The following is a 27,149-nucleotide window of genomic DNA, read 5'->3' on the forward strand; positions in this document are numbered from 1 at the left end:
GTGCAGTGGTGTGATCTCGGCTCACTGCAGGCTCCGCCCCCCAGGTTCACGCCATTCTCCTGCCTCAGCCTCCCAAGTAGCTGGGACTACGGGCGCCCGCCACCTAGTCTGACTAATTTTTTGTATTTTTAGTAGAGACGAGGTTTCACCATTTTAGCCAGGATGGTCTTGATCTCTTGACCTCGTGATCCGCCCTCCTCGGCCTCCCAAAGTGCTGGGATTACAGGCGTGAGCCACCGCGCCCGGTCCAACTTTTTACTTTTCTTTAGAGATAGTGTCTCTCTCTGTCACCAGGCTAAAGTGCAGTTGCACGATCATAGCTCACCACAGCCTCAACCACCCAGGCTCAAGCTCAAGTGATCCCACCTCAGCCCCCTGAATAGCTGGAACTATATGCATATGCTACCATGCTAGCTAGTTTTTTTTTTAGAGACAGAGTGTCACTCTGTCACCCAGGCTGGAGTGCAGTGGTGCTATCTTGGCTCACTCCAACCTCTGCCACTTGGGTTCAAGCGATTCTCCTGCCTCAGCCTCCTGAGTAGCTGGGATTACAGCTGCCTGCCACTGCACCCGGCTAATTTTGTAGTTTTAGAAGAGACAGGGTTTTACCATCTTGGTCAGGCTGGTCTTGAACTCCTGACATCATGATCCACCCGCCTCAGCCTCAGCTTCCTAAAGTGCTGGGATTACAGGTGTGAGCCACCGCACTCGGCCGCTCAGCTAGTTTTAAAAAAAATTTTGGGGTTGAGGCAGAAGAATGCTTGAATCTGGGAGGTGGAGGTTGCAGTGAGCCAAGATCGTGCCAGCCCGGGTAAGAGAGCAAGACTCTGTCTCAAAACATTTTCTTTTTTGTAGAGACGAGGTCCTGCTATGCTGCCAGGGCTGGTCTCGAACTCTTGGGCTCAAGTGATCCTCCCGCCTTGGTTTCCCAAAGTGCTGGGATTATAGGTGTGAGCCAGTGTGCCCAACCAGGATTTCTGTTTTCTGCTTTTTTTTTTTTTTTAAAAAGAGATGAGGTCTCACTATGTTGCCCAGGCTGGTCTTGAATTCCTGGGCTCAAGTAATCCTCCCACCTTGCCTCTCAAAGTGCTAGGATCACAGGTGTGAGCCACCGTGACCCACTGTGACATTAAAGATAAGGAAAACAAAGGTTTATGAACTAGTAACTTGGTTTGGACTTAAATGGCTTAAACACAGGATAGTTAATCATGCAACAGGCACATAGTCTCTAGGGAAATTCTCAACTTTGAGCCATACACAGTGAATGAAAAAGCTTTGCTAGTTCTTAAAAAGCAATGTTAAGCATTTCAGTTTGCTCTGTCTTATGGTTCTGCCTCCAAATGCCTCAAAAAGAATTCCCAAGGGACCAAATCAAATTCAAACATTTTGTATTCACAATGGGTGGAACCAACAATTTCCATGTGTAACTACATTATCCACACTTGAAACAAGAATTTTGAAAAAGAGTCCAGGCGCAGTGCCTCACGCCTGGAATCCCAGCACTTTGGGAGGACGAGGCGGGTGGATTGCCTGAGCTCAGGAGTTTGAGAACAGTCTGGGCAACATGGCGAAACCCCGTCTCTACTAAAATACAAAAAATTAGCTGGGCGTGGTGGTGCACACCTGTAGTCCCAGCTACCTGGGAGTCTGAGGCATGAGAATTGCTTGAACCCAGGAGGCAGAGGTTGCAGCAAGCTTATGGGTGACAAAGCAAGACTCTATCTCCAACAAAAGAGAAAAAGAATACTTAACTGCCAAAAGATTAAGCCTATATTTAGTCAAAAAACAGAGAGCGAAGGCAGGAGAGACACATATACATGGATATAGGCAAAAACCAAATCATATATATTGCTAAACAAGAAAAGCTGGTCAGACGTCATGGCTCACACCTATAATCCCAGAACTTTGGGAGGCTGAGGTAGGTGTATTGCTTATGTACATGAGTTCAAGACCAGCCTGGGCAACATAATGAGACTGTCTCTACAAAAAATTATGCACTTGTGGTCCCAGCTACTTGGGAGGCTGAGGTGGGAGGATCACCTGGGCCCAGGAGGTCCAGGCTGCCGTGAGCTGTGATCAAGCTACTACACTTTAGCCTGGGTGACAGAGTGAGACTCTGTCTCAAAAACACACACACACACACACACACACACACACACACACACACACACACACACAAATCGGTAATGTTGGCCAACTTTGGAGGATGCTAGAGAACCAACTTATTATTTTAAAAATTGGTATAATAAAGATCAAGTATTTATCTTTTTCTGATATAAACTATATCTCAGGGTAACTAAATTAGTGACAAGGAAAAGTTACTTCCTTCTTAACTTTAAGGAAATTTGTCATGAGTTTGAATCACATGATTGCTTTCAGAACTGTTAAACATTTGACTTAACATTTGAACTTAGGAGAAGTTCATGTTTTGAATAAAATGTTACACTTTCTGTCCTACTTTTTTCTTTTTTTCTTTTTTTTTTTGAGGCAGAGTCTCGCTCTGTCGCCCGGACTGGAGTGCAGTGGCCGGATCTAAGCTCACTGCAAGCTCCGCCTTCCGGGTTTACGCCATTCTCCTGCCTCAGCCTCCCGAGGAGCTGGGACTACAGGCGCCCGCCACCTCGCCCGGCTAGTTTTTGTATTTTTTTTTTTAGTAGAGACGGGGTTTCACCGTGTTAGCCAGGATGGTCTCGATCTCCTGACCTCGTGATCCGCCCGTCTCGGCCTCCCAAAGTGCTGGGATTACAGGCTTGAGCCACCGCGCCCGGCCTGTCCTACTTTTTTCTATGGGAGATTTTCCAAAGGTGCAGAGAATTATAAAATGAATTTAATATACTGTCACTCAACTTCAGCTAATATTAACTAATAGTTTATATTGTTCTATCTATACCCTTTCTCATTCTCTTCTCAATTATCTTGAAGCTGATCCCAGATGACATAATGGACTGAAATGAAATCAAGAGCGGTATACTGTCTTACACGTAGTTGACTATATTTACTGTTATATTTTAGTTTAATTCTCCTCGTGTTTTCCCGTATTAGCAAGAAACAATGGGAATCATGAGTCAGTACTAGTCAGTACTCTCTAATTATGCAAATAAATACAAGGGAATTTAGTCATCCAGGCAGGTGTCCCAAAACACATTATATCCTAGATACAGACATTTATTTATCTCAAATTAGATACTGAAGTCTCATCATTTCATAATCCTTACAAAACAATTTTATGATTCTCTACAAAATTCAAATATATATTTGTATAAGACACAAATACAAAATTCTTTACATTTGTTTATCTGCAAAACAAAACATAAATTGTTGGAACACTAAAAACTGTCAGCCTAAGTTTAATTAAGGAGAGAGAATGACTGGCTTCCTTATTGCAAAATAAGTGGTATGTATAGTCAACCAATAATTCAGAAAGCTCTCCTCCAAACCATCTACTACATACAAATTTATTACCCTTCAATCCTTATTGAACTAGAGAAGAATTTAATACGCACAAAATATGCAAACCAACTGGTAACACAACATCTTCTTGGAGTGCTAATTTTATTCAAAGATTTTTAGGGAAGACAAAAATTCTGAATTTGTACTTTTAAAAAGTTTTGTTGGGTGAGGTGGGGAAAAAACATTTTGTCAAGTGGACGCACAAGCAAATCTGCAGCATGGTGCTTTTATATTAAGAAATGTAAGTTTAATGATAAAAATCTGGAGAGCAGGAATTTTAAAAAAATCGATCTTTTTCATCGAGAAACCTTGTCTCTACCAAAAATACAAAAAAATTAGCCAGGCATGGTGGCGCATGTCTGTAATCCCAGCTACTCAGGAGGCTGAGGCAGAAGCACTTGAACCCGGGAGGCGGAGGCTGCAGTGAGTGAGATTGTGCCATTGCACTCCAGCCTGGGCAACAAGAGCGAAACTCTGCCTTAAAAAAAAAAAAAAAGTTTTTATTTTAATTAATTAATTAATTAATATTGTTTTGGAGACAGAGTCTCACCCTGTTGCCCAGGCTGAAGTGCAGTGGCACAATCTCAGTTCACTGCAACCTCTGCCTCCCGGGTTCAAGTGATTCTACTGCCTTAGCCTCCTGAGTAGCACCCCATGTTGGTCTGGCTGGTCTTGAACTCATGACCTCAGGTGATCCACCTGCTTTGGCCTCCCAAAGTGCTGGGATTACAGGCGTGAGCCACTACACACAGCCCACAGCACCATTTGTTGAAGACTGTCCTTGTAAATGTTGAGAAAAATATTAACAAATTTAAACATAACTTAGTGTGTGCTGTATTTTTAATATAACTAGACAGTTACAAAGAAGGAAGGAAGAGCAAACATTTGACCTATTAATCAGTATTTATTGACATTCCTATACTACATGCAAAACTTTTTCAAAAAAATTAATTTTTTTTTTTTTTTTTTGAGATGGAGTCTCGCTCTGTTGCACAGGCTGAAGTGCAGAGGTGCAATCCTGGCTCACTGCAATCTCTGTCTCCCGGGTTCAAGTGATTCTCCTACCTCAGCCTCCCAAGTCGCTGAGAATATGGGTGTGAGCCACCATGCCCAGCTAATTTTTTGTATTTTTAGTAGAGATGGGGTTTCACCATGTTGGCCAAGCTGGTCTCAAACCCCTGACCTCAAGTGATCCACCTACCTCGATCGCCCATAGTGCTGGGATTATAGGAGTGAGCCACTGTGCCCAGCCCTATGTGCAAAACTTGATGCTGATTACTGTGATGCTAATATATTTAAAGTATATTTAATATTTTTTAGGATCCTAAATATTATTTGGAGAAGAAAGCCACCATACCAGCCAAATTAATTTAAAGCATGTATAAAGCCAGGCCTAATACAGGTCTGTATTGTAGTATATACAGACAATATATACTATGGAAATTTGGAGGAGGCAGTTATCACGGCCAGCTGAGACTGTGGTTTTCATTTGTTGGCCTTAAGGTTAATCCAGCAATGTAAATAATTTTTGAAAGAATAAAAGTATAATATTAAGAAAAAAAGACAAATTTACATACAAAGTCCCTTTTCTAGCATGTTCTAAGTATCTTGTTATTCTAACATTTTTTTCATCAAAAGACTAATGTCATCAAATTTATAAAGCATATGCAAATAGTATAATAAATTTGTTACCAGTGTTTATAAAAGAGCAACAGGAAACATGACAATTTTTCCTGTCTTTCGTATTCAACAAATTCAACATTATGGTATTTCCTTTATAATTCTTTTAAAGCAAAACATAATTGCTAACACTTAACTGTGTTTCAAAACTGCTTCTTCTGAGGGTATGGTATTCATGCTCATTTTAATGAGTTAAGATTTGTAAGTGATTTGTTCCATAATCTTTAATTTCCTAAGAAATTGTTAGTGGGAAAAAATTACAGGAACATAACAAATCCAAGTAAGTTTTAAAAAAAACTCAAATGGAAACAGAAGTCTTTAACCAATGAATTATTCCTATGGATACCTGAATAAATTTAGGCATACAGGGCTGGGTGAGGAGGCTCATGCCTGTAATCCCAGCACTTTGGCAGGCCGAGGCAGGCGGATCACCTGAAGTCAGGAGTTCGAGACTAGCCTGCCCAACATGGAGAAACCCTGTTTCTACTAAAAATACAAAAAATCAGCCAAGTGTGGTGGTGGGTGCCTGTAATCCCAGCTACTAGGGAGGCTGAGGCAGGAGAATCGCTTGAACCTGGGAGGTGGAGGTTGCAGTAAGCTGAGATGGTGCTACTGCACTTCAGCCCTGGGCAACAGTGCACTTCAGCCCTGGGTGACAGAGCGACTATCTCGAAAAAAAAAAAAAAAAAAAAAAAAAAAAAAAAAAAAAATTTAGGCATTAAAAAAAAATTGTGTAGATTAGAATCCATCTGCCACTTAACATGCTGTCCAAAGAATCTTGTAAAATAAACTTAAGCAAACCACAAAAAGAGTAACTGGAACAACTGAAAGTAAAATTGCCATATACGACCATACAGCCTGATACCTTCACTATAATAAGGCTTGGTTTATATTAAGAAATGTCTGACCTTACTTTAGTTAGCATTGTAACAACTCAGAAAATGAAATGAGTCCTCTAAGAACACAGTATTTTCTTGTTGTTGTTGTTGAGATGTAGTCTCGCTCTGTAGCCCAGGCTGGAGAGTGGTGGCGGGTCTCGGCTCACTGCAACCCCTACTTCCAGGGTTCAAGCAATTCTCATGCCTCAGCATCCTGAGTAGCTGAGATTATGGGTATGCGCCACCATGCCCGGCTAATTTGTGTATTTTTAGTAGAGGCAGGGTTTCAGTTTCACCATGCTGACCAGGCTGATCTCGAACTCCTGGCCTGCAGTGATCTGCCTGCCTTGGCCTCCCAAAGTGCTGAGATTACAGGGATGGCCACCAGGTCCAACCAGAACACAGTATTTTAAATCTAAAACTAAGACATATGGGGAGGATCACTTGAGCCCAGGAGGTTGAAGCTCCAATGAGCCGAGATGGCACCACTGCACTCCAGCCTGGGCAACAGAGCAAGACCCTATCTCAAGAAACAAACAAACAAATAAATAAATAAATGCATACATACATATACACACACAATTTGTATTTGCCAAATAAAAATAAAATTTTAAATTAAAAGAGTAAGACATGACATTTGCCAATCTAATAATTATATATAACTATATATTACCAATCTAATATTTATATATATTTTATATAACTCTTAGACAAATTCTAAGAGTTTATCAGGTATAGAAATACTGGAACAAATTTTATAATGTAGTATACAGTTGACCCTTGAACAACATGGATTTGAACTGTGCCAGTACAAGTTATAATCAGTGTGCCTCTCATGGCTCCCCATCTACCTCCTCCACCTCCTTTGCCTCTGCCACCCCTAAGACAGCAAGACCAACCCCTTCTTTCCCTCCTCCTCCTCCTCAATCTCTTCAACATGCAAATGGAGTGGAAATGATGATCCATTTCCACTAAATTAATAATAAATATATTTCCTTTTCCTCATAATTTTCTTTGTAACATAGTATATAATACTATATTAACACATACAAAATATGTGTTAATCTACTATTTATCATTAAGGCTTCTGTTCAACAGGAAGCTATTAGTAGTTAAGTTTTTGGGGAGTTAAAAGTTATATGTGGATTTCCTACTGCACAGGGGGTTGGCAACCCTAACCCACACGTTGTTCAAGGCTCAGCTGTAGTTCCATCATCTGTACTCCCTTTCCCTGCTGGAGTCTACTTGGCCTCAGTTGCTTTGTGATACATATGGTTCATGCCTTTTTTCCCAATGCCATTCATGAAGAGGAGATGCTCTAAAGGGTTTCTTTTGCCTTAGAAGTAGGTAGCTGGTCACTTACTGAATCATTCACTGACAAGGAATATGTTTAGATTCCATTTCAGTAAGGTACAACACACTATCAAGATGGTGAGGTTAGTTTTAAACAAATATGAAAATGCATATCTTACCCACATGCAGGCTTCAATCCTAACTTTTGAGATGATACTCCACAAAGAAATGGTTCCTTCAGTGCCCTCTTCATCTGGACAAATAATCTGATCAGGATAGGGTGGTTCAGGAAAATTAACTGAATTGCATTCATAAGCAGCTAATGTAACTGAGGCTATATGTGGACCCTATAAAACAAATACAAGAAACTTCTGATGAGAACTACTAAAAAATTATCAATACATGTTATTTTAATAGTATATTAATTACCATATAATAAAAATCTTAGCTTTCAAAGAACAAAATAATTCTAAATAATTTCAAGACGCAGTTAGTAACATGAAGAAAATAATCCTTCCCAGAATCTCTTCCTGGTTGACTTAAAAAAAAAAAATCAGATTTATTGAGGTAAAATTTACACATAATAAGTCACTTATTTGAGGTCTACATTTCAATTAGCTTTGACGAATACATTCAGCCATATAACTACACCAATCAAGATACAGAACATTTCCATCACTGCAAAAATGATCCCTTGGCCAGGCACGGCAGCTCATGCCTGTAATCCCACCACTGTGGGAGGCTGAGGCAGGAGGACTGCTTGAAGCCAGGAGTTCAAGACCAGACTGGGCTACAAAGCAAGACCTCATCTCTACAAACATTTAAAAAATTAGCTATGCACTGTGGCATGTGCCTGTAGTTCCAGCTACTTGGGAGCTGAGGCAGGAGGATTGCTTGAGCCCAGGTGTTGGAGGCTGTAGTGAGCTATGATTGTGCCACTGCACTCCAGTCTGGATGATGGAACGAGGCCCCATGCCTTATTAAAAAAAAATATCTTGTGTTCCTCTGTGGCCAATTCCCTCCCTCAAGTCCTAGTCCCCGGCAACCACTGATCTAATTCCTTGCTTGACTTTTATTTTATGTATCTATATTTCTCATTTGTTAGATTATTCCTTTTATTAAAAAAACAACTTTCTGAGCCATTGTTCTTCTAGGCACAATTTGAGAATATCACTTTATGTCCTTACTTAAAAACAGTTAGTGATGTACCACCTCACGTAACCTTTCCTAGTGAGATCATAAAGCAAAAATGTAACTGTGAAACCAGTATCAATGAGTTTTACACAATGGTTCCTAAAAGCACAAGACGAGGGGTCCGCATACTAGGGAGTTGGTTAAAATATACATTCCTGGGTCCCTTAAGCATAGGTTGATAGATGCCCTCTAGCATACAGTAACTAGCAGCCATCAGCTATTATGAAGAGAAATACTTTATTTGTAGAATAAAATTATTTAAATATATACACATGAGATTTTATTAGTAACTATATTGTGCGAGTATTTCTGAATCTGAAGATTTCTGTTAAAGGTTTCTCCAATGATTTTTCATAAATGAGTCAGTCCCACAGAAAAGTAAGTCGGCTCTGTGTATAAGAAAGTGTTTTAAGATCACATGATGGAAGAATCTGTGGTTCAAAGCACACAAAATCTAGTGATAAAAATAAAACTAAGATATTCTACTACCAAGATAATAAAATTTTGTTTGATGTTAATATAAAATACAAAGTCGTTCACACATGTGATATTTATCTCTAAATAGAATCGGCATTTTCTGTTAAAATAATACCTAAAAAACGAAATCCTTGGCACTGAATCAGTTAATTATTAGTTTTTTTCTGGATCAAAAAAAATCGATGTGAAGTTTTAGCCTTTGTTCCTCTTTTGGGGGACTTTTAATTCTTGGAAATGCAGAAATATTAAACTGTTAAAATAAGTATAGAAGATTTTGAAAAGAATACTTTGATTACTTAGGTTTTTGAAAACTTATGATTAACCATGAAATCTACAATTGTTTCTTTAAACACTAGGTGCACACAAGAGATTTCACAGTTAGGGGAAAAAAGAATTATTTTGTGATACTACAAAAAAAACTCCAAAGTTTGTGATATTCAAAATAACTGCATAGTTTGTGAAACATTTCTCCTCATACAATTATAGCTGTCGGACGTAATTTAAAAAAGATAAAAAGAAATCAGCTGTAACTTCCACCTTTACTGTTAGAAAACACAAAAGAGACATATGAATGCTAATAAGTGAAAAAGAAGAAAATTTAAGAGTTTGTCCATGCTGTCCCCAGGTAATGTCCTCTTTGGCTACAGGTACAGTCTACAACTAAAGTTAGAAATGAGTTTCAAGTGAACAAAAAATAAAATTGCCCTGGGAGCTAAAATAATGAGATTTCTGGGATATATAGGAAAGAAAAAGCTATATTTGCATTCCAGAAATATAAAAAATGTATCCTAACAGATTAAACACATTATCCAATAAAATAAAAGTTCTTCATAGTTTTAATTTCTAGTAATTCTGAAAAGGGAAATTTTCAACAATCTGATTTGAGAATGTTTTCTCAAGTCTCCGATTTGAGAATTCTTTCTTCTAAAGAAGTCTGTTCATTCACTCAACTAAACTGACATATATTTTCCATAACCACACTAATAAGTCATGATTACTCAGCCTTTGAGGCAGATGTGGTGGTTCCCAGACAAAATGAACATTAACAACTCAGTTTCTTGTCCTTTGTTCATAGTTTAAACTATATTAAGTGATAGGAAACCTCACAAGTTCTATTCAACATTATAGCTTAATGGTTTCTAAATATAACCAATTTGAATGAAAAAATATGTTTATATGAAAAATCCAAACAAAAACTAAAAAAAATTTTTGATTAAAAGTTTTAAAAGTTACACAGAATTCAAACTACTTTTAAAGTATATTTTCTAAAAACTACAAGTCTCACTACAATATAGCAAATATGTGTCACATTTTTAACCACACTAAACAAAGAAACAAGAAAGTAAAGACCCAAACAGCTATAGTATTAACTGAAAAGCTTAACTGGATAAAATCTGCCACAGGATATAAAATTTATACATTTACTGAGCAGCAGGTTCCAACTCTTCAGGGAACATGGGTTAAGGATCCTGGTCGATGGCTGAAGGTTTTCTGCCTCAGGACCGGATGAAGTAACGGATACTAGACTTTCATTTCCATAGCAAACAATTAGAAAACTGGACAAAATATATGGGACAATTCTTTTTAGACATTGTACTACAGGCAGTACAGGGCTCTGATTACCAAGAGAAGGGATAAAAATGAAGAAACCATACACTGACTCTGGCTTCTTGTCTGTAGACACATTCCACGCCTGCCAAAAATGCCATGGTCAAAAGAGGAAGAGCCCAAACAAAGCATGTTGCTCTTGCTGAATTGAGAATGAGATTGGGGTTCACGAGTTCAGGATTCAGGGAGGCTGAGGCAGTCAGAATTTATGAGGCAGTATACCAGAAAAGAGAAAGCTACACAGAGAGAAAGAACTCTAGAAATCTGCACAGGGGTCCCCTTCAGACTCTGGCACACAAAGCTGCACTGTATGCTAAGGTGAGAACACAAGGCCAGGCAAAAAACCACCGGGAAAAGAACAATTACTGGGGATTTGTAAACTGACCAATTCCCAGAGTTCACACAGGCCTGGGAAACATCTGTGATCAACCAACTAGAGTAGACAGACTCAGCATTCAACCCAGAAAGGTCATGCCTGGGTAGGTACGACCTTTCCTTCTGGTCCTAAGGTGAAAGCTACTCTAGTCTAACCCTAACAGGGTTTAAAACAAGTCTTAAAAAGATCAAGCTGATCCACAGGTAACTTAATTGCCCCCTTCACCCTGCCCATACATCAGTGTTCTATAGTGGAAAACAAAATCCACACAAGCAACAATTTAACACTACATATCTAGCATTCAATTAAAAATTACTAGCACTCAATATAATATTACTAGACATGCGAGGCAGCAATATATAACTTATAACCAAAAGAAATATTGCTCAATAGAAACAGATGCAGGTTTGATGAAAAATATCAATCCATAGACTTAAGAAACTGAACAAATCCAGTCACGATTGACACAAAGAAAATAAAACATATAAGCTGGGTGCAGTGGCTCACACCTGTAATCCCCGCACTTTGGGAGGCCAAGGTGGGAAGATCATGAGGTCAGGAGTTCGAGACCACCCTGGCCAACATGGTGAAACCTATCTCTACTAAAAATACAAAAAATTAGCCGGGCGTGGTGGCAAGTGCGTATAATCCCAGCTACTGGGGAGGCTGGGACAGGAGAATCACTTGAACCCAGGAGGCAGAAGTTACAGTGAGCTGAGATCTCATCACTGGACGCCAATACAAAAAAAAAAAAAAAGAAAAGTAAAATAAAAAAAAGAAAAAAAAGAAAAGAAAACATATAGGCCGGGCATGGTGGCTCACACCTGTAATCCTAGCACTTTGGGAGGCCAAGGTGGGCAGATCATGAGGTCAGGAGATCGAGACCATCCTGGCCAACATGGTGAAACCCCATCTCTACTAAAAATACAAAAATCAGCTGGGTGTGGAGGCTAAGGCAGGGGAATGGCTTGAACCTGGGAGGTGGAGATTGCAGTGAGCCGTGATGGTGCCACTGCACTCCAGCCTGGCGACAGAGCAAGAAGCCATCTCGAAAAAAGAAAATAAAACATAATCAAACTGCTAAAAATCATCACAATCATATCATAATGAAATTGCTGTAATTCAATGATAAGAGGAAAAGTCTGAAAAACAATAGAGGAGATAGGCCGGGCGCGGTGGCTCACGCATGTAATCCCAGCACTTTGGGAGGCCAAGAAGGGCTGATCACGAGGTCAGGAGATTGAGAGCATCCTGGCTAACGCAGTGAAACCCCGTCTCTACTAAAAATACAAAAAATTAGCCAGGCGTGGTGGCGGGCGCCTGTAGTCCCAGCTACTCGGGAGGCTGAGGCAGGAGAATGGCATGAACCCGGGAGGTGGAGCTTGCAGTGAGCCGAGATCGTGCCACTGCACTCCAGCCTGGGTGACAGAGCCACTCTGTCTCACAAAAAAAAAAAAAAAAATAGAGGAGATAAAAATAACACATTATCTACAGAGAAAAATAGGTCAGACTTTTCATCAGAAATACTATGCAAACCAAAAGACATCAGAATTACTTCTTTAAAGTGTTGAAGAAAAAAATACCTGTGAATCTGGGCCCTAGGGAAAATATATTTCAAAAAAATATATTTCAAAACAGTACTGTGGGTTTATGACATATGAGGAAGTAAAATGTATAAGAAGTAAAATGTATGACAACTAAAGCATAAATTATAAATTATGGGAGGAGGAAAATAAAGAACATTATTATAAGGTTGTTTGTTACATTATATACAAAATGAGAAAATAATACTTCATTGTTCACCCGGTAAGTTAATGGGGCATACTGCAAACCTTAGGACAACCACAAAATTTTTTTAATTTTTTTTTTTTTGAGAAAGGGTCCCACCCTGTTGCCCAGGCTGGAGGGCAGTAGTGTGATCACAGCTTACTGGAGTCTTGACTGCCTGGGTTCATGAGATTATACCTCAGCCTCCCGAGTAGCTGGGACCACAGGCATGCATCACTACACCTAACTATACCACTAAAAATTTAAAAAGAAGTAGAACAAACAAGCAAATAAATTCAATACCAAAAAAAAAAAAAAAAAACCCACAAAAAAACAAAACAAAAAAAAAACCCCCTCAGTCCAAAAGAAGGCAGAGAAAAAAGAAAAAGGAATAAAAAATTAGATACAACCGCTTGAGGGCAGACTTAAACCCAATCATATTGATAACTACATTAATTGCAAATGGACCAAACATATGAATTCAGGCAGAGACTGTTAGACTGGATTAGTATATGCTGTCTGTAAGAAACCTACTTTAAATATTAAGAACCCAGAAAAGAAAGAGTAAAGAGACGGGAAAAGAAAAACCATTTAAAAAAATCCATAAAAAAGATAAAGTAGCTAAATTAATATTAGACAAAGTAGATTTAAGGACAGGGAATATTAACAGAGATTCACAGGAACATTTCACAATGATAAACGGTCTAATTCTCAGGAAGTCAGACCAATTCTAATTGTGTATACACCCAATAACAGAGTGCGAAAATACATAAAGCAAAAACTGATCTCTTGAACTGAGTTTGAGACCAGCCTGGACAACATAGGCAGACCCTGTCTCTACAAAAAATGGAAAAATTAGATGGGGCCAGGTGTGGCGGCTCACACCAGTAATCCCAGCACATTGGGAGGCCTTGGTGGGAGAATCTCTTGAGCCCAGGAGTTTGAGACTAGCAAATCTCTTGAGCCCAGGAGTTTGAGACTAGTTTGAGACTGGGCAACGTAGGGAGAACAGAGAAATGAACAAATCCCCAATTATAGCTAGAAATTTTACTTTATTTTAAATTTAATTTTATTTTGAGATGGAGTCTCACTCTGTTGCCCGGGCTGGAGTGCAATGCTGCGATCTCGGCTTACTGCAACCTCTGCCTCCCAGGTTCAAGTGATTCTCCTGCCTCAGCCTCCCGAGTAGCTGGGGTTTCAGGCACCCACCACCACACCCAGCTAATTTTTGTATTTTTGGTAGAGATGGGGTTTCACCATGTTGGTCAGGCTGGTTTTGAACTCCTGACCTCAGGTGATCCACTTGTCTGGGACCACAGGTGCAAGATACCACACCCAACTAATTTTTTTTCTTTTTTTCTTGAGACAGGGTCTCTCATTCCATCACCCAAACTGGAGTGCAGTGGCAAGATCTTGGCTCACTGCAGCCTCAACCTCTCGAGTTCTGGTGATCCTCCCACCTCAGCCTCCTGGGTAGCTGGGACTTCAGGTGTGCACCACCACGCCTGGCTAATTTTTTGTAGAGATGGGGTTTTGCCTGCTGCCCAGGCTAGTCTCTAACTCCTGGGCTCAAGTGATCTATCTGCCTCAAAGTGCTGGGATTACAGGTGTAAGCCAGACTGCCCAGCCCAGCTATTTTTTTTTCATTATTTGTAGACAGGTCTCCCTATGTTGCTTAAACTCCTGGGCTCAGGGGATCCTCCTACCAACGCCTCCCAAAGCGCTGGCATTACAGGCATGAGCCAGTGCACCTGGCCCAGATAATTTTTTTCCATTATTTTTAGAGATGGGTCTCCCTATGTTGCCCAGGCTAGTCTCAAACTCCTGGGCTCAAGAGATTCTCCCACCAAGGCCTCCCAAAGTGCTGGGATTACTGGTGTGAGCCGCCACACCTGGCCCCATCTAATTTTTCTGTTTTTTTGTAGAGACAGGGTCTGCCTATGTTGTCCAGGCTGGTCTCAAACTTAGTTCAAGGGATCCTCCTGCGTTGGCCTCCCAAAGCAATGGGATTAGATGTGAGTCACCATGCCTGGCACATACATAGTAGAAAACTTCAACATCTATATTTCATTAATTGATAGAACAACTACACTGATAATTGTATGGACACAGAAGATTTGAATAATATAGAAAATACCACCCAACAAGATCCAAATATGTATTATTTTCAAGTACACATGGCATATTTGCCAAGACAGACCATATGCTATGCTATAAAATGAGTCTGAACACATTTAAAAGGATGTGAAATGTGGCAAGGTAAAGATCAATACAGGGAGTATGTCTTAAAGTGGCAAATAGGCCAGGCAGGTGGCTCACGTCTGTATTCTCGGCACTTTGGGAGGTTGAGGCTGGAGAATCACCGGAGCCCAGGAGTTTTGAGATCAGCCTGGGTAACATGGTGAGACCCTATCTCTTTAAAAAAAAAACAAAAAAAAAACCAACAACAAAAAAACAAATTAGCTGGGTATGGTGGTGTGCACCTGCAGTCTCAGTTACTTGGGAGGCTGAAGTGGGAGGATTGCTTGAGCCTGGGAGGTCAAGGTCGCTGTGAGCTGAGATCGCACCACTGCACTCCAGCCTGGTCGACAGAGTGAGACCCTGTCTTAAAAAAAAAAAAGATAAAGAAAAGTGGCAAATAAAGGCCTGTTTTATTTTTGGTAACTCAGTATAGTTATTCTAGATGAAGTCAAATCAACAAGATAGCTCAGTTATTTTCAACATATTGGACATCTGGATTTGCTTCATTTCAGAGTTCCATATATCTAGTCTCATGAGCTGTATTACATTATATTTTCCAAAGATTGGTAATGGAATAATTTTGCCTTGTCCAGGATAAAAGATGTAGTGCTTGGCCAGGCAAGAGTATGTCTGGGTGAGAGCAAACCATACTTAGATGAAAGGGTAAGATTTCTAATAAGAGCAGATGTAGGTATTTGTCTGTGGAAAAATATATTTTATCTTTTAAAAACTCCTTTTACATATGTTTAAAAAGTTACATTTCCATGATTTACATTCTTTCATGAGTTTTAGTGATTAAAAAAAAACCGAATTGAGATAAGTCTATGTAATCAATTTTTACTCTAGCTTCAAGAATAATGATAAGACACTATCAGTTCTTCTAATTAAGAGAAACTTAGAATTTAAAAAAATTGTCCTAGAAAGGTAAAATTAAACAAAATCACATCTCTCTCTCTCTCTCCCTCTCTCTCTCCATCCTAATCTGATAGTGAAGAGTTTTAAACAGTTTTCTGATAATAATGTAGTATCCATGTAAGCCCAGAGAAAGAAATTCTTGTGCTACAAACACTAATTAGGGTCATAGTAAGAAAGGGGTGAATATATTCATACTTTAATTTGTGAAAAAATCATATTAGTAAAATGATAAACTAGTATGTACACTGCTGCTTAATTTTTTTTTTTTTTTTTGAGACAGAGTCTCGCTCTGTCGCCCAAACTGGAGTGCAGTGGCCGGATCTCAGCTCACTGCAAGCTCCACTTTTCGGGTTCATGTCATTCTCCCGCCTCAGCCTCCCGAGTAGCTGGGACTATAGGCGCCCGCCACCTCGCCCGGCTAGTTTTTTTTTGTATTTTTTAGTAGAGACGGGGTTTCACCGGGTTAGCCAGGATGGTCTCGATCTCCTGACCTTGTGATCCGCCCGTCTCGGCCTCCCAAAGTGCTGGGATTACAGGCTTGAGCCACCGCGCCCGGCCAACTGCTGCTTAATTTTAAGTAAGTAAAACATTTTCCGGATTTTGAACTTTTCAAGTTCTTTGGATTTATACTATAGCAGCTCGCTCATGATTTACTATAATTCTTCACACACTTTGTAGCATTTAAAGGATTGAAAAGGTTATACTCATGTCTATGTTTCATCAAGAAAAACAGTATATCATCCAAAAGACCAAAGATAGAATACTGTTGGGTTTACTTTACGGTCCTTTCTTACAGAGACATCTTTTAAAAACGAAAGACCTAAAATGTTCATATTAGTTAATTTATTAGCCTAATTTAGGCAGTATATTTATCAACCAAGATGAAGAATACAACATCACATTAAGATTACAGAATATGTGTTGTGTGTGTATGAGTATTTTTAAGGAAGGCAAGCAGACAAAACAGACAGACATTCTTCCACTCTAGACGGCTCCCTCAGAACTGATAAAACATTCCTAAAGACTGGAGTTGTTTGGACAACATCTGTAATGTCAATTCATAGCCTAATCCATCATCTATACACAGAAGTCAAGTGAGATCCCAAAGGCAAAATTTCCAATTAGTTTTGTCTGGAAAGTTTAGGGCAAAGGTAATAAAATCAAGAATCCTGTGCTGATTCACTGGGAAAACATTTATTTGCCACACTTCTTCACTAAGGAACAAAAGCAGTCAGTGGTTAGTCTGGAATGTGATTCATTAGGAATATCTGGGTGATAAACAAAAGAAGATGACAAATCATTGTTTGTATGACTTGCAAAACCTTTGTTTTCTTTCAAGGGACTTCAGAAACCCTTTTGCAAACACAGAAATTCTCCTCAGAATTTTTTTAATCATTGTTTTTATCATTAGAGTAAAAAAACAAGGTTCTAATCTACAGCAAATAAATCTAGAAGGCTAGAGTGTAAAACATCAATTCCCAATGGGCACTGACAAGTTTAACCAGTGTTTATATTCTTTTTGTGAAGAAGGTCCCAAGTTATGCCTCTGGTCTCTCTTTACAAAATGCAGTAAAGGCTGGGAACAGTGTCTCACGTTTGTAATCTTAACACTTTGAGAGGCCGAGGCAGCAGGATCACTTGAGCCCAGCAGTTCAAGACTAGTCCGGACAACACAGTGAAATTCTGTCTCTACTAAGAAAAAATATTAGCCCAGTGTAGTAGCATATGCCTGTAGTCCCAGCTACTTGGGAGGCTGAGATGGGAGGACCACTTGATACCAGGAGTTCAAGGTTGCAGTGAGCTATGATCATGCCACTGCACTCCAGCCTGAGCGACAGAGCAAGACCCTGTCTAAAAACAAAAAAACCAAAACAAAAAACCAAAAACCAAAACAAAAAACAAAGAAACAAACTGTCAAAAAGCAGGAACCTGTGCATGAATTAATGTGGATTTCAGTTTTCTAAATCTGTTGGTAAATTACTGTTGGTAACTTCTATCTCATCTCCTTTGTTTAACAAAAAGCCTAATAATGACAGTTACCTAGGTCATAGGGTAGAAATATGAGATTATACTATAAAAGTGCAAGTATAAAATTGCTGGATAAAACAAAAGAAATATGAACTCTATAGTATTAGTTCATGCTCCAAGTTATTAGGTACTGTCTTTGAAGCTATTTTTATTATGTTGAATTAATCCATATTAAAAGGTATGTTTGGCCAGGCGTGGTGGCTCATGCCTGTAATCCCAGCAGTTTGGGAGGCCCAGGCGGGCAGATCACTCGAGGTCAGGAGTTCGAGACCAGCCTGGCCAACATTGTGAAACCCTGCCTCTACTAAAAACACAAAAAATTAGCCAGGCGTGGTGGCACATACTTGTAGTCCCAACTACTCAGGAGACTGAGGCAGGATAATTGCTTGTACATGGGAGACGGAGTTTGCAGTGAGCCAAGATCGCGCCATTGCACTCCAGCCTGGGTGACAGAGTGAGTCTCCATCTAAAAACCAAAAGAAAAAGAAAAAAAGGCATGTTTCGCCTTTGTTCTCTAGACCCAAACAACTTTTGATCATACAGTTGACTGAAGTATTCAGGAGAAATGAACTATATATTTATGAGAGTGCTGTTAAAAAAAGTGGGGGCTAGTATAAATTGTTTAAAATGTATGCCCAACAACAAATTTAAGCTAAACTAAATTTTCTTGTCTTTCATTTAAGCATACATTAATACACTTAAGGGCAGGAAGTTACCCAGTCTGTGCATACCCCTTTTCCTTGGCAAAAACCCAGCCCAATGTCCTGAAGACCTTGGTTTCTTCTTTTGATGTGGTGATGCTCAGCAGAGTTAATATATGAGTCATTCCTTAGAGAAAGACAGAGAGAAGAGCTTTCATGCCTTCATCAAACAAAAGGCAAATAGATTTTTTTCTAAGAAGGGTCTGTTGGTCTTCCTGAAACAGCACTGAGTCACTGCATGCTTACAGCCATAGTTATAAGTGTCTGGTATCAAGTCATACCAGAGCCTTAACTTTTGGTAATTTCTTTTTTGTCTTAAAAGGAGGATAGACAAGTGAGCAATAAAGGAATATTCAGAAGTCAAGCTGAATTGATAGGGAAGAAGCTGGCTAACAATTTTTTTTTTAAAAGAATGATTCCACTTTATGGTATTAACAACTACTACAATATTTCACTTACTGAAACTATTTCACTATTTTATTTCAACCCATATCAATGCAGTTTTCCAAATAATATTTACTTTCAGCAATAGCCAAGAGTCAAAAAATATCAGAAATGTCTATACCTAAGGAAAAAACAGCTTTTAAAAAGTGCAGAATACTATACAGTACTTCTTCCTTAGGGTGCCATGTACAGAGGAGGTTATAAATATGAAAAAAATTAAGATGTCAGATTTTGAAAATGTATAATTTTTTTTTGTTTTCTTTTTAGTCATCAACTGACCTGCACTTCAGGGTAAATGTACAATTTTTAACACATATTTTAATAATGAAAGAATCCCAAACTTTAAAGCAGAAACAGGCCTCTAAATCTTACACAGGGGCACATATCTCACAACTTTCTTTGTATCTAATTGATAACAAAGAGTCAAGTTTTTTCTATAATAATGGTCATATGAAACAAATGGCTCACAGATATCATTCAAAGGATAACTCCTTGATGTTACAGCTTCTAATAAAACCTGATCTGTTCTACAATGTAACTGAATAGTTCCCAACTTTTCTACTTCCAAACTGCTTCTAGAAAGTAAAACTCTAACACTTAAAACATGAGAAAATCCAATGGTTAAAATATATGGCAAACAGAAAAATTGTAAAATATATTCAGCCTTCTACTTATAGCTAAATATTTGGGTATCTTTTTAAATTATAAAATGATTGTCGATAGTTTTTCTTCTCTTTACAATTCTTTGTCTAGAAGCTGGGCTTGATTGAAAGGGATATAGGGCTTTGTGAAGCCTTTTGCCAGGAAACTGCTCCACCTAGTGTCAAAAATTGTACATCACATTATATAGGAGAGTAAATTGTAGCTGATGGACTCCTTTGCTATTAAGAACAGCCTTTATAAATCCTTAATGTTACATACAGTTTACAAATGGTTCTTTAATCATCTTTTTGTCTGGTAACCTGATGAATAATAATGTACATGCATATAAGGAGCATGTCCAGAATACATTTCTCATAGTCAAGTACCGAAGTTCCTGTTTTTGTTAACCTGGTTAATTACAGAATTATGAATCATATTTCTCTGTTAGTGGGAAATAATTACAAGGTAGCTACGGAAATAACCCCATCACTTCTCCTAATTGTGTACAACATCTACACCTTTTTTTGTTCTTGAGACAGGGTCTCATTCTGTCGCCCAGGCTAGACTGCAGTGGCGCGATCATAGCCTCCTTGGCTCAAGTGATTCTCCAACCTTGGCCTCAACCTCCACCTGAGTAGCTGGGACTACAAGAGCATGCCACTATACCTGGCTAATTAAAAAATTTATTTGTAGAGACGGGGTCCCACTAGGTTGCCCAGGCTGGTCTGGTCTTGAACTCCTGACCTCAAGTGATCCTCCTGCCTTGGTCTCCCAAAGTGCTGGGAATACAGGTACAAGCCATTGCACCTGGCCTATGCTTTTTAGAAATAAATTTTATTGTGCATAATTGAGGCTTACAATATGATGCTATAGTATACATACAGATAACAAAATGGTTATACTATAGTAAAGCAAATTAACATGTCTATCATCTTACATAGCTACTTTTTAAAAATAAGAACAGCTAAAAATCTACTTAACAAAAATCCCTAATCCATTATAATTTCACAACTGTGGTACCTTAGATCTTTGGAAATGTTCATCCTACACATGACATCTAAACTTAATCCATAAGTTATTTATTCCTTAAAATGGTTGCAATCTTGTAAAATCTGGTATTTAAGAGGAATTGAACATACCAATGGTTACATGAAACTGGAACCAAATCTTCCTGTCATCAGACAGCTCATTTGGAAGAAATTCATCTGCTTTTCCCTTCATAAAAAGCATTTTTTTTTACTCTTAATTTTTTTTATACAACTCAAGCATATGCACAACTATATTCTTTTCTAAAGCATCATGTTAAACCTGTTATTTCTTGATCAAGAAGAGAGAAATGATAGTACTTATTTGGCAAATGGGTGAACCAAATACATAGATGTCATACAAAAATCCTTAGAAGACAGCTAGCTCTAATTAAGGGTCCCAGGCTCAAAATGTCTCTTCTGGTGTACTACTGTCATTCAATGAGTTACAGCAGGGGTTAACAAACTACAAACTGCAGACCAAATCCAGCCTGCTACCTCTTTTTATGAATAAAGTTTTACCGGAAAACGGACACATTCATTCATTTATGTACTGTCTGTAATTGCTTTCTCATTACAATGACAGATCTGAGTAGTTGCACAGAGACTGGATAGCCCACGATGTGTAAATAGCTACAGATCTGACCTTTTACAGAAAAAGTGAGGCTGGATACAGTGGCTCATGCCTGTAATCCCAGCACTTTGGGAGGCTGAGGTGAGAGGATCTCTTGAGTCCAAGAGTTTGAGAACAGTCTGGGCAACATGGAGAGACCCCGTTTCTACCCCTAAAAAATAAAAAACAGCTAGGTGTAGTGGTGCACACCTGTAGTCCCAGATACTTGGGAGGCTCAGGTGGGAGGATCTCTTGAGCCCAGGAGGTTGAGGCTACAGTGGGCCATATTCATGCCACTGTACTCCAGCCTAGGCAACAGAGAGAAACTCTGTCTCAAAAAAGAAACGAAGATAAAAGAAAACGAAAAAGAGAAAGTACGCTCTCTAGCCCTGGGTTAGACTTTTTTTTTTTTTTTTTTTTGAGACAGAGTTTTGCTCTTGTTGCCCAGACTGGAGTACAGGGGAGCAGTCTCAGCTCACTGCAACCACCGCCTCCTGGATTCAAGCGATTCCCCTGCCTCAGCATCTCCCGAGTAGCTGGGATAACAGGTATGTGCCACCATGCCTGGCTAATTTTCTTTTTTTTTTTGAGATGGAGTTTTGCTCTTGTTGCCCAGGCCACCGCAACCTCCGCCTCCCCCATTCAAACAATTATCTCGCCTCAGCCTCCCGAGTAGCTGGGATTACAGGCGCCGCCCCTCCCCCCACCACGCCCAGCTACATTTTTGGATTTTTAGTAGAGACAGGGTTTCACTATGTCGGCCAGGCTGGTCTCAAATTCCTGACCTCAGGTGATCCACCCACTGCAGCCTCCCAAAGTGCTGGAATCACAGGCATAAGCCACCGCACCGGTCTAGACCATTATTAAGGTAGAAATTTTGACTCACAAAAACAGGCTGCACAGAGATGAACCACAGAGGTCAACAGCAGCTATGCTCTCTTTATGCAAACATTAACTTATTATTCTTACTCGGGATATAATTTCCGCTACATAAGAGAATAAATAAGCATTCCTAATCACTCATGTACCAGATCTTCTAAAAGGAAACCTGAATGTTTGCTAAGACTAAAATAAATCTGTCAATGGATTTTGGGGAATCAATATGCAATAAAAGAGAGCTTAAAAAATGCTATCTTGGAAAAATCTGCCAGCCCCAGAAGCTTCTTTGCACCTAATCTACATATAAACTCAAATAAGGTAAATGAATGAAATTTGTAACTTGCACTACTTGCTAGGCAAAATTTGTTCAAGGCAGATAGCAAATAAATGAACAAAAATATGCCTGCATAAGAACTAAAAACAGAGGAAATGCAGTTTACAAATGCTATTAATTTCTAATTTCAAAGGACAATATACCTCACTATAAAGATAAACCAGAGACATAAGCATATTAGTATATGTTGAATAAAATGATTTTAAAAATCACTCATTGTGGGATGGGTGTGGTGGCTCACGCCTGTAATCCCAGCACTTTGGGAGGCCGAGGTGGGTGGATTACCTGAGGTCAGGAGGTCGAGGCCAGCCTGGCCAACATGGTGAAACCCCATCTCTACTAAAAATACAAAAATTAGCCAGGTGTGGTGGTGGACACCTGCAATCTCAGCTACTTGGGAGGGTGAGGCAGGAGAATCGCTTGAACCCAGGAGGCAGAGGTTGCAGTGAGCCGAGCTGGCACCACTGCACTCCAGCCTGGGCAACAAGAGCGAAACTCCATCTCAAAAAAAAAACACTCATTGCGCCTATTTTTTGTTTAAATTTAAGTAAACTGAATGCAAAGAGCATAATGTTTACACAGCAAGAAGTAGATGCACTTTTATTTGCTGGAGAAATAAAATGATGTACTGATATTTAATATAAAACTATTATGCAAATTAAGAAAAAGCTATATATAGATTAGGTCATTTTTCATCAACTGTCACAAATAAGACTCAGATGTCAGGAACAGACTGTTTTGCCAATAAAAGAAGTCCAGTTATTCTATCTCTCTTCTCATAGGCTTTGCAAAGATTCCATTTTACATTAATATATCTAACATATATTTGTCGAGCATCTATTATTGAGTACTAGGCTCTGTTCTAGATAGCTGGAATACAACAGTAAGTTAAGTAGAGGTAATGTAAAACCTAGGATGATTTTATTTTCCTCCAGACAAGTTTGCTTCTAGTGGGTAAATGGGCTGGGCCACTTACAATTCTAAGTAGACAATAAGAGTAGGCAGGGCATGGTGGTTCATGCCTGTGACCACAGCACTCTGGGAGGTTGACGGGGCTGATCACCTGAAGTCAGGAATTCGAGACCAGCCTGGCCAACATGCTGAAACCCTGCCTCTACTAAGACTACAAAAACTAGCCAGGTGTGGTGGTGCATGCCTGTAATCCCACCTACCTGGGAGGCTGAGACATAAGAATCACTTGAACCCAGGAGGTGGAGGTTGCAGTGAGCTGAGATCACACCACTGCACTCCAGTTTGGGTGACAGAGCGAGACTCTGCCTCGAAAAAAAAAAAAAAAAATTAAACTTGAGCTTCAGTACCCGTGAAGTTTGACTTTTATCTAGTTCATCACTTCTTTTAAAGTGTGGCTCTTTAGAGTTCAAATTCAAAGCCTGCAGGTTAATCAGGGCTATCCTTGGTCAGTCTCTCTTTTTTGGGTTTCCTGTATAACTTAGATCTTAGTCTTATAATTCTTTTACTCTCTTCTAACTCTATGATACCTTTAAACATATATTAAAAAATTTATCAGCTGGCCGTGGTGGCTCACGCCTACAGGCACTTTCAGAGGCTGAGGTAGGCGGATCACGAGGTCAGGAGTTCAAGGCCAGCCTGACCAACATGGTGAAACCCCATCTCTACTAAAAATACAAAAATTAGCTGGGTGGTTGTTGCACGCGCCTGTAACCCCAGCTACTTAGGAAGCTGAGGCAGGAGAATCACTTCAGCCTGGGACACAGAGGTTGTGGTGAGCCGAGATTGTGCCACTGCACTCTAGCCCGGGCGACAGAGTGAGACTCTATCTCAAAAAAAAAAAAAAAAAAAAAGAAAGAAAGAAAAAACAAAAAATCGGGGTCTTGCTTTGTTGCCCAGGCTTGTCTTAAACTCCTGGCATCAAGTCTCCCAGTGTGCTGGGATTACAGACATAAGCTGGCCAGAAAGGCAGACTATTAACTGCTGAACTAATTAATGAATGAATGCGAAAAACTATTAAGAAATGCCCTTTTTACTTACATGCGTAAACTCGTTTTAGGCAGGCATGAATACAGGTAAATAACAGAATACGTCTCCTAGCTTAGTAGAGCCATTTGATGGCTTGGTTTTTGGGTGAAGTTGCTCTACACACATATATTTATCCAGAATAGAAACTGCAAATATAATACAGTATATTGGCTGTATTAGCAATGCCACCTAGTGGCAGCCAAACATAGATATATTTTTTTAAAAAGTTCTAGAAGAATGGTTCTTCAACATTTCACAGTCTTTGGAGAATCAGATGAACACTATAGGCTCTTTCTTGCTAGAAAAAAAGCTTATTTGCAATGATACATAACAAGTATAGTGCTTTGGGAAATTAACAGGCCTCCTGAAACCCACTTTTTAACTATTAAAATTAATAGAACAAACCAAGTAACCCAGTAGCCCAACCAACTCTCCATAATACATGGGCAGAAAAAATTTATTTACTTCCCCTTCATCTCCTCCTTTCTGGTTAGCAACCACTATTCCTGCATAAACAGTATCTTAACTTGTCCCTCTGGGCTAGGTACTTGGTCTCTGCAAATTACTCGATTCACACTTTACTCAAACCAATTTACAAAACTTGATGGTTAGTAATTTTTCCCTGATGATTTTCATTAAATTTAATGATCAAATAAACACTTTTACTTGTAACATTTAAAGAAGTGATGAGGACTTCTAAGATATTGCCAGGCATATTGACTCACGCCTGTAATCTCAGCACTTTGGGAGGCTGAGGCAGGTGAATCACCTGAGGCCAGGAGTTCAAGACCAGCCTGGCCAACATGGCAAAATCCTGTCTCTACTAAAAATACTATTAGCTGGGTGTGGTGGTGCACACCTGTAATTCCAGCTACTTGGGAGGCTGAAGCACTAGAATTGCTCAAACCCGGGAGGCGGTGGTTGCAGTGAGCCGAGATCACACCACTGCACTCCAGCCTGGGTGTCAGAGCGAGATGTTGTCTCAATAAATAAATAAATAAATGTAAATGAAATTGTTTACAGATAAACTTAAGATAAATTCTCCATTTTAAAGCCAAACACGCAGGTATCTAATATTTTAGGAAATTTAGTAAGTCTTTTAGGTGACTAGTACACAACTAATTATAATTTACTAAATGATATTTCCAAAAAAGATACCTTCCACACTCTAGGAATCATTCATTCTAAACACAAATTTCAAAAACCGAATTGGGAAATTTTGCCTATTCAGAAAAAAAATTTTATATTTCACTTTTAAGTTATGATTTCCAGTAAAGACAGCCATAATAAATAATGAATTACATTTTTTCTGTCTGTTAAAATTGGTTTCTTTTTCACCACAAACTATTGTCAAAAGGAGGCCCATATTTCTCACTAGACTACTCTCCCAATGTGATCATTTATTCTCTTTGTTGAGGGTTAGTTATATGGGTATATGGCAGAGGTGCCTGTTTCATCAGCACAAAACAGAATACGAGAATGTCACATTTCCCTAAGAGAGGATTATGTTAAGCCTGGAAAATGAAAGTAAGTGTAATTAGGACATCCTAAACACAACTGCATTTCCTACATACAAAAGAAAAGAAATAGTGCCCAATAAGGATAAAACGCTGTTGATCACTAATCAGCAAGAAAATGGTATAAGCTTAAAAAAATCTAACCAGAAATTATTTGAAATTGTTTCTATTAAGTAAAAACCCAGATCAAATTTTGAAACTTTTGACTCTGCTTTGCTTCTGGTTTATTTTACTGTTTTCTATAATTGCCAAAGTTCACAAGTAAATAGTTTACACTTATTAATTAAAATTTTTACACTTGCTATTGTTTATTGACTAGCTTGGCTCTTGGGAGGACTAAGTGAGATAATTCATTTAAAGTGATGCTCACAGAGCCTACCACCTAGTAAACATTCAATAAATGTTAGCTGTCTGTCAGTCAGGATAAGTTAGATTATGACGTAATAACAAACAACACAAAGATCTCAAACAACAGCTATCACTTATGCTCACATTTCATTGGTCAAAGCAAATAATATGGCTGGAGTTCAGTAAGGTAGGGATGAAAAATCTTCACATAAGAATGGGTACCACAAAATGGCCACCAAACATGAGTAAAAATAAAAGAACTGACCAGCTACTATTAGCATGAGTATGACAATGATGTTTGCCTTTTTTGTTGTTAGTAGTGCTTAACCTCTTACAAACTGATTTCCACCCCCACCAGTCAATTAAAAAATAAAGACCAGTGATAGCTTTTGTTTTCCTTTTGCTTCTCTGCAAATTAAATTTTATAAATGCTCTTTCTTCTTCATTGTCCCTGTTAAACCCAGGGGATCCTAAATGGAAGTCAGGATCAAAAAGGTGTAAGAACTAAAGGTCATTTGGTTAAACAGAAATGGCATATACTAGATTTCTCTTTAAATTTCTTTTATATTTAACAGATTTCTCCTCAAGCTTCTAAATATTGAATTTCTTTCCTTCCTTCCTTCCTTTTCTTCTTTCTTTCATCTCTCTCTTTCCTTCTCTCTTTTTTTTTTCTGGTAGAGATGGGGTCTCATTATGTTGCCCTGGCAGGTCTTGAACTCCTGGTCTCAACCAGGGATCCTT

At 39.0% G+C, this 27,149-nt stretch overlaps 1 protein-coding gene across 2 annotated transcripts in view; it reads right to left on the reverse strand.

Annotated features, from left to right (window-relative positions):
• VMP1 (vacuole membrane protein 1) overlaps window positions 1–27,149 on the reverse strand; it is a 141,966-nt gene that overhangs the window by 75,554 nt on the left and 39,263 nt on the right. The window contains exons 1-2 of one of the 2 annotated variants that reach the window (XM_030923381.1): window positions 10,392–10,410; window positions 7,481–7,648 (exon numbers count right to left, since the gene is read on the reverse strand). In XM_030923381.1, the coding sequence (XP_030779241.1) occupies window positions 7,481–7,486 (6 nt within the window). In that variant the 5' untranslated portion in view covers window positions 7,487–7,648; window positions 10,392–10,410. Of the gene's footprint in view, window positions 1–7,480; window positions 7,649–10,391; window positions 10,411–27,149 lie in introns of those variants that run through there. The other variant, XM_010364056.2, reaches the window with a different exon arrangement.

The sequence above is a fragment of the Rhinopithecus roxellana genome, chromosome 19 (genome assembly GCF_007565055.1).
Source record: "Rhinopithecus roxellana isolate Shanxi Qingling chromosome 19, ASM756505v1, whole genome shotgun sequence".
In the NCBI taxonomy this organism is placed as follows: domain Eukaryota; kingdom Metazoa; phylum Chordata; class Mammalia; order Primates; family Cercopithecidae; genus Rhinopithecus; species Rhinopithecus roxellana.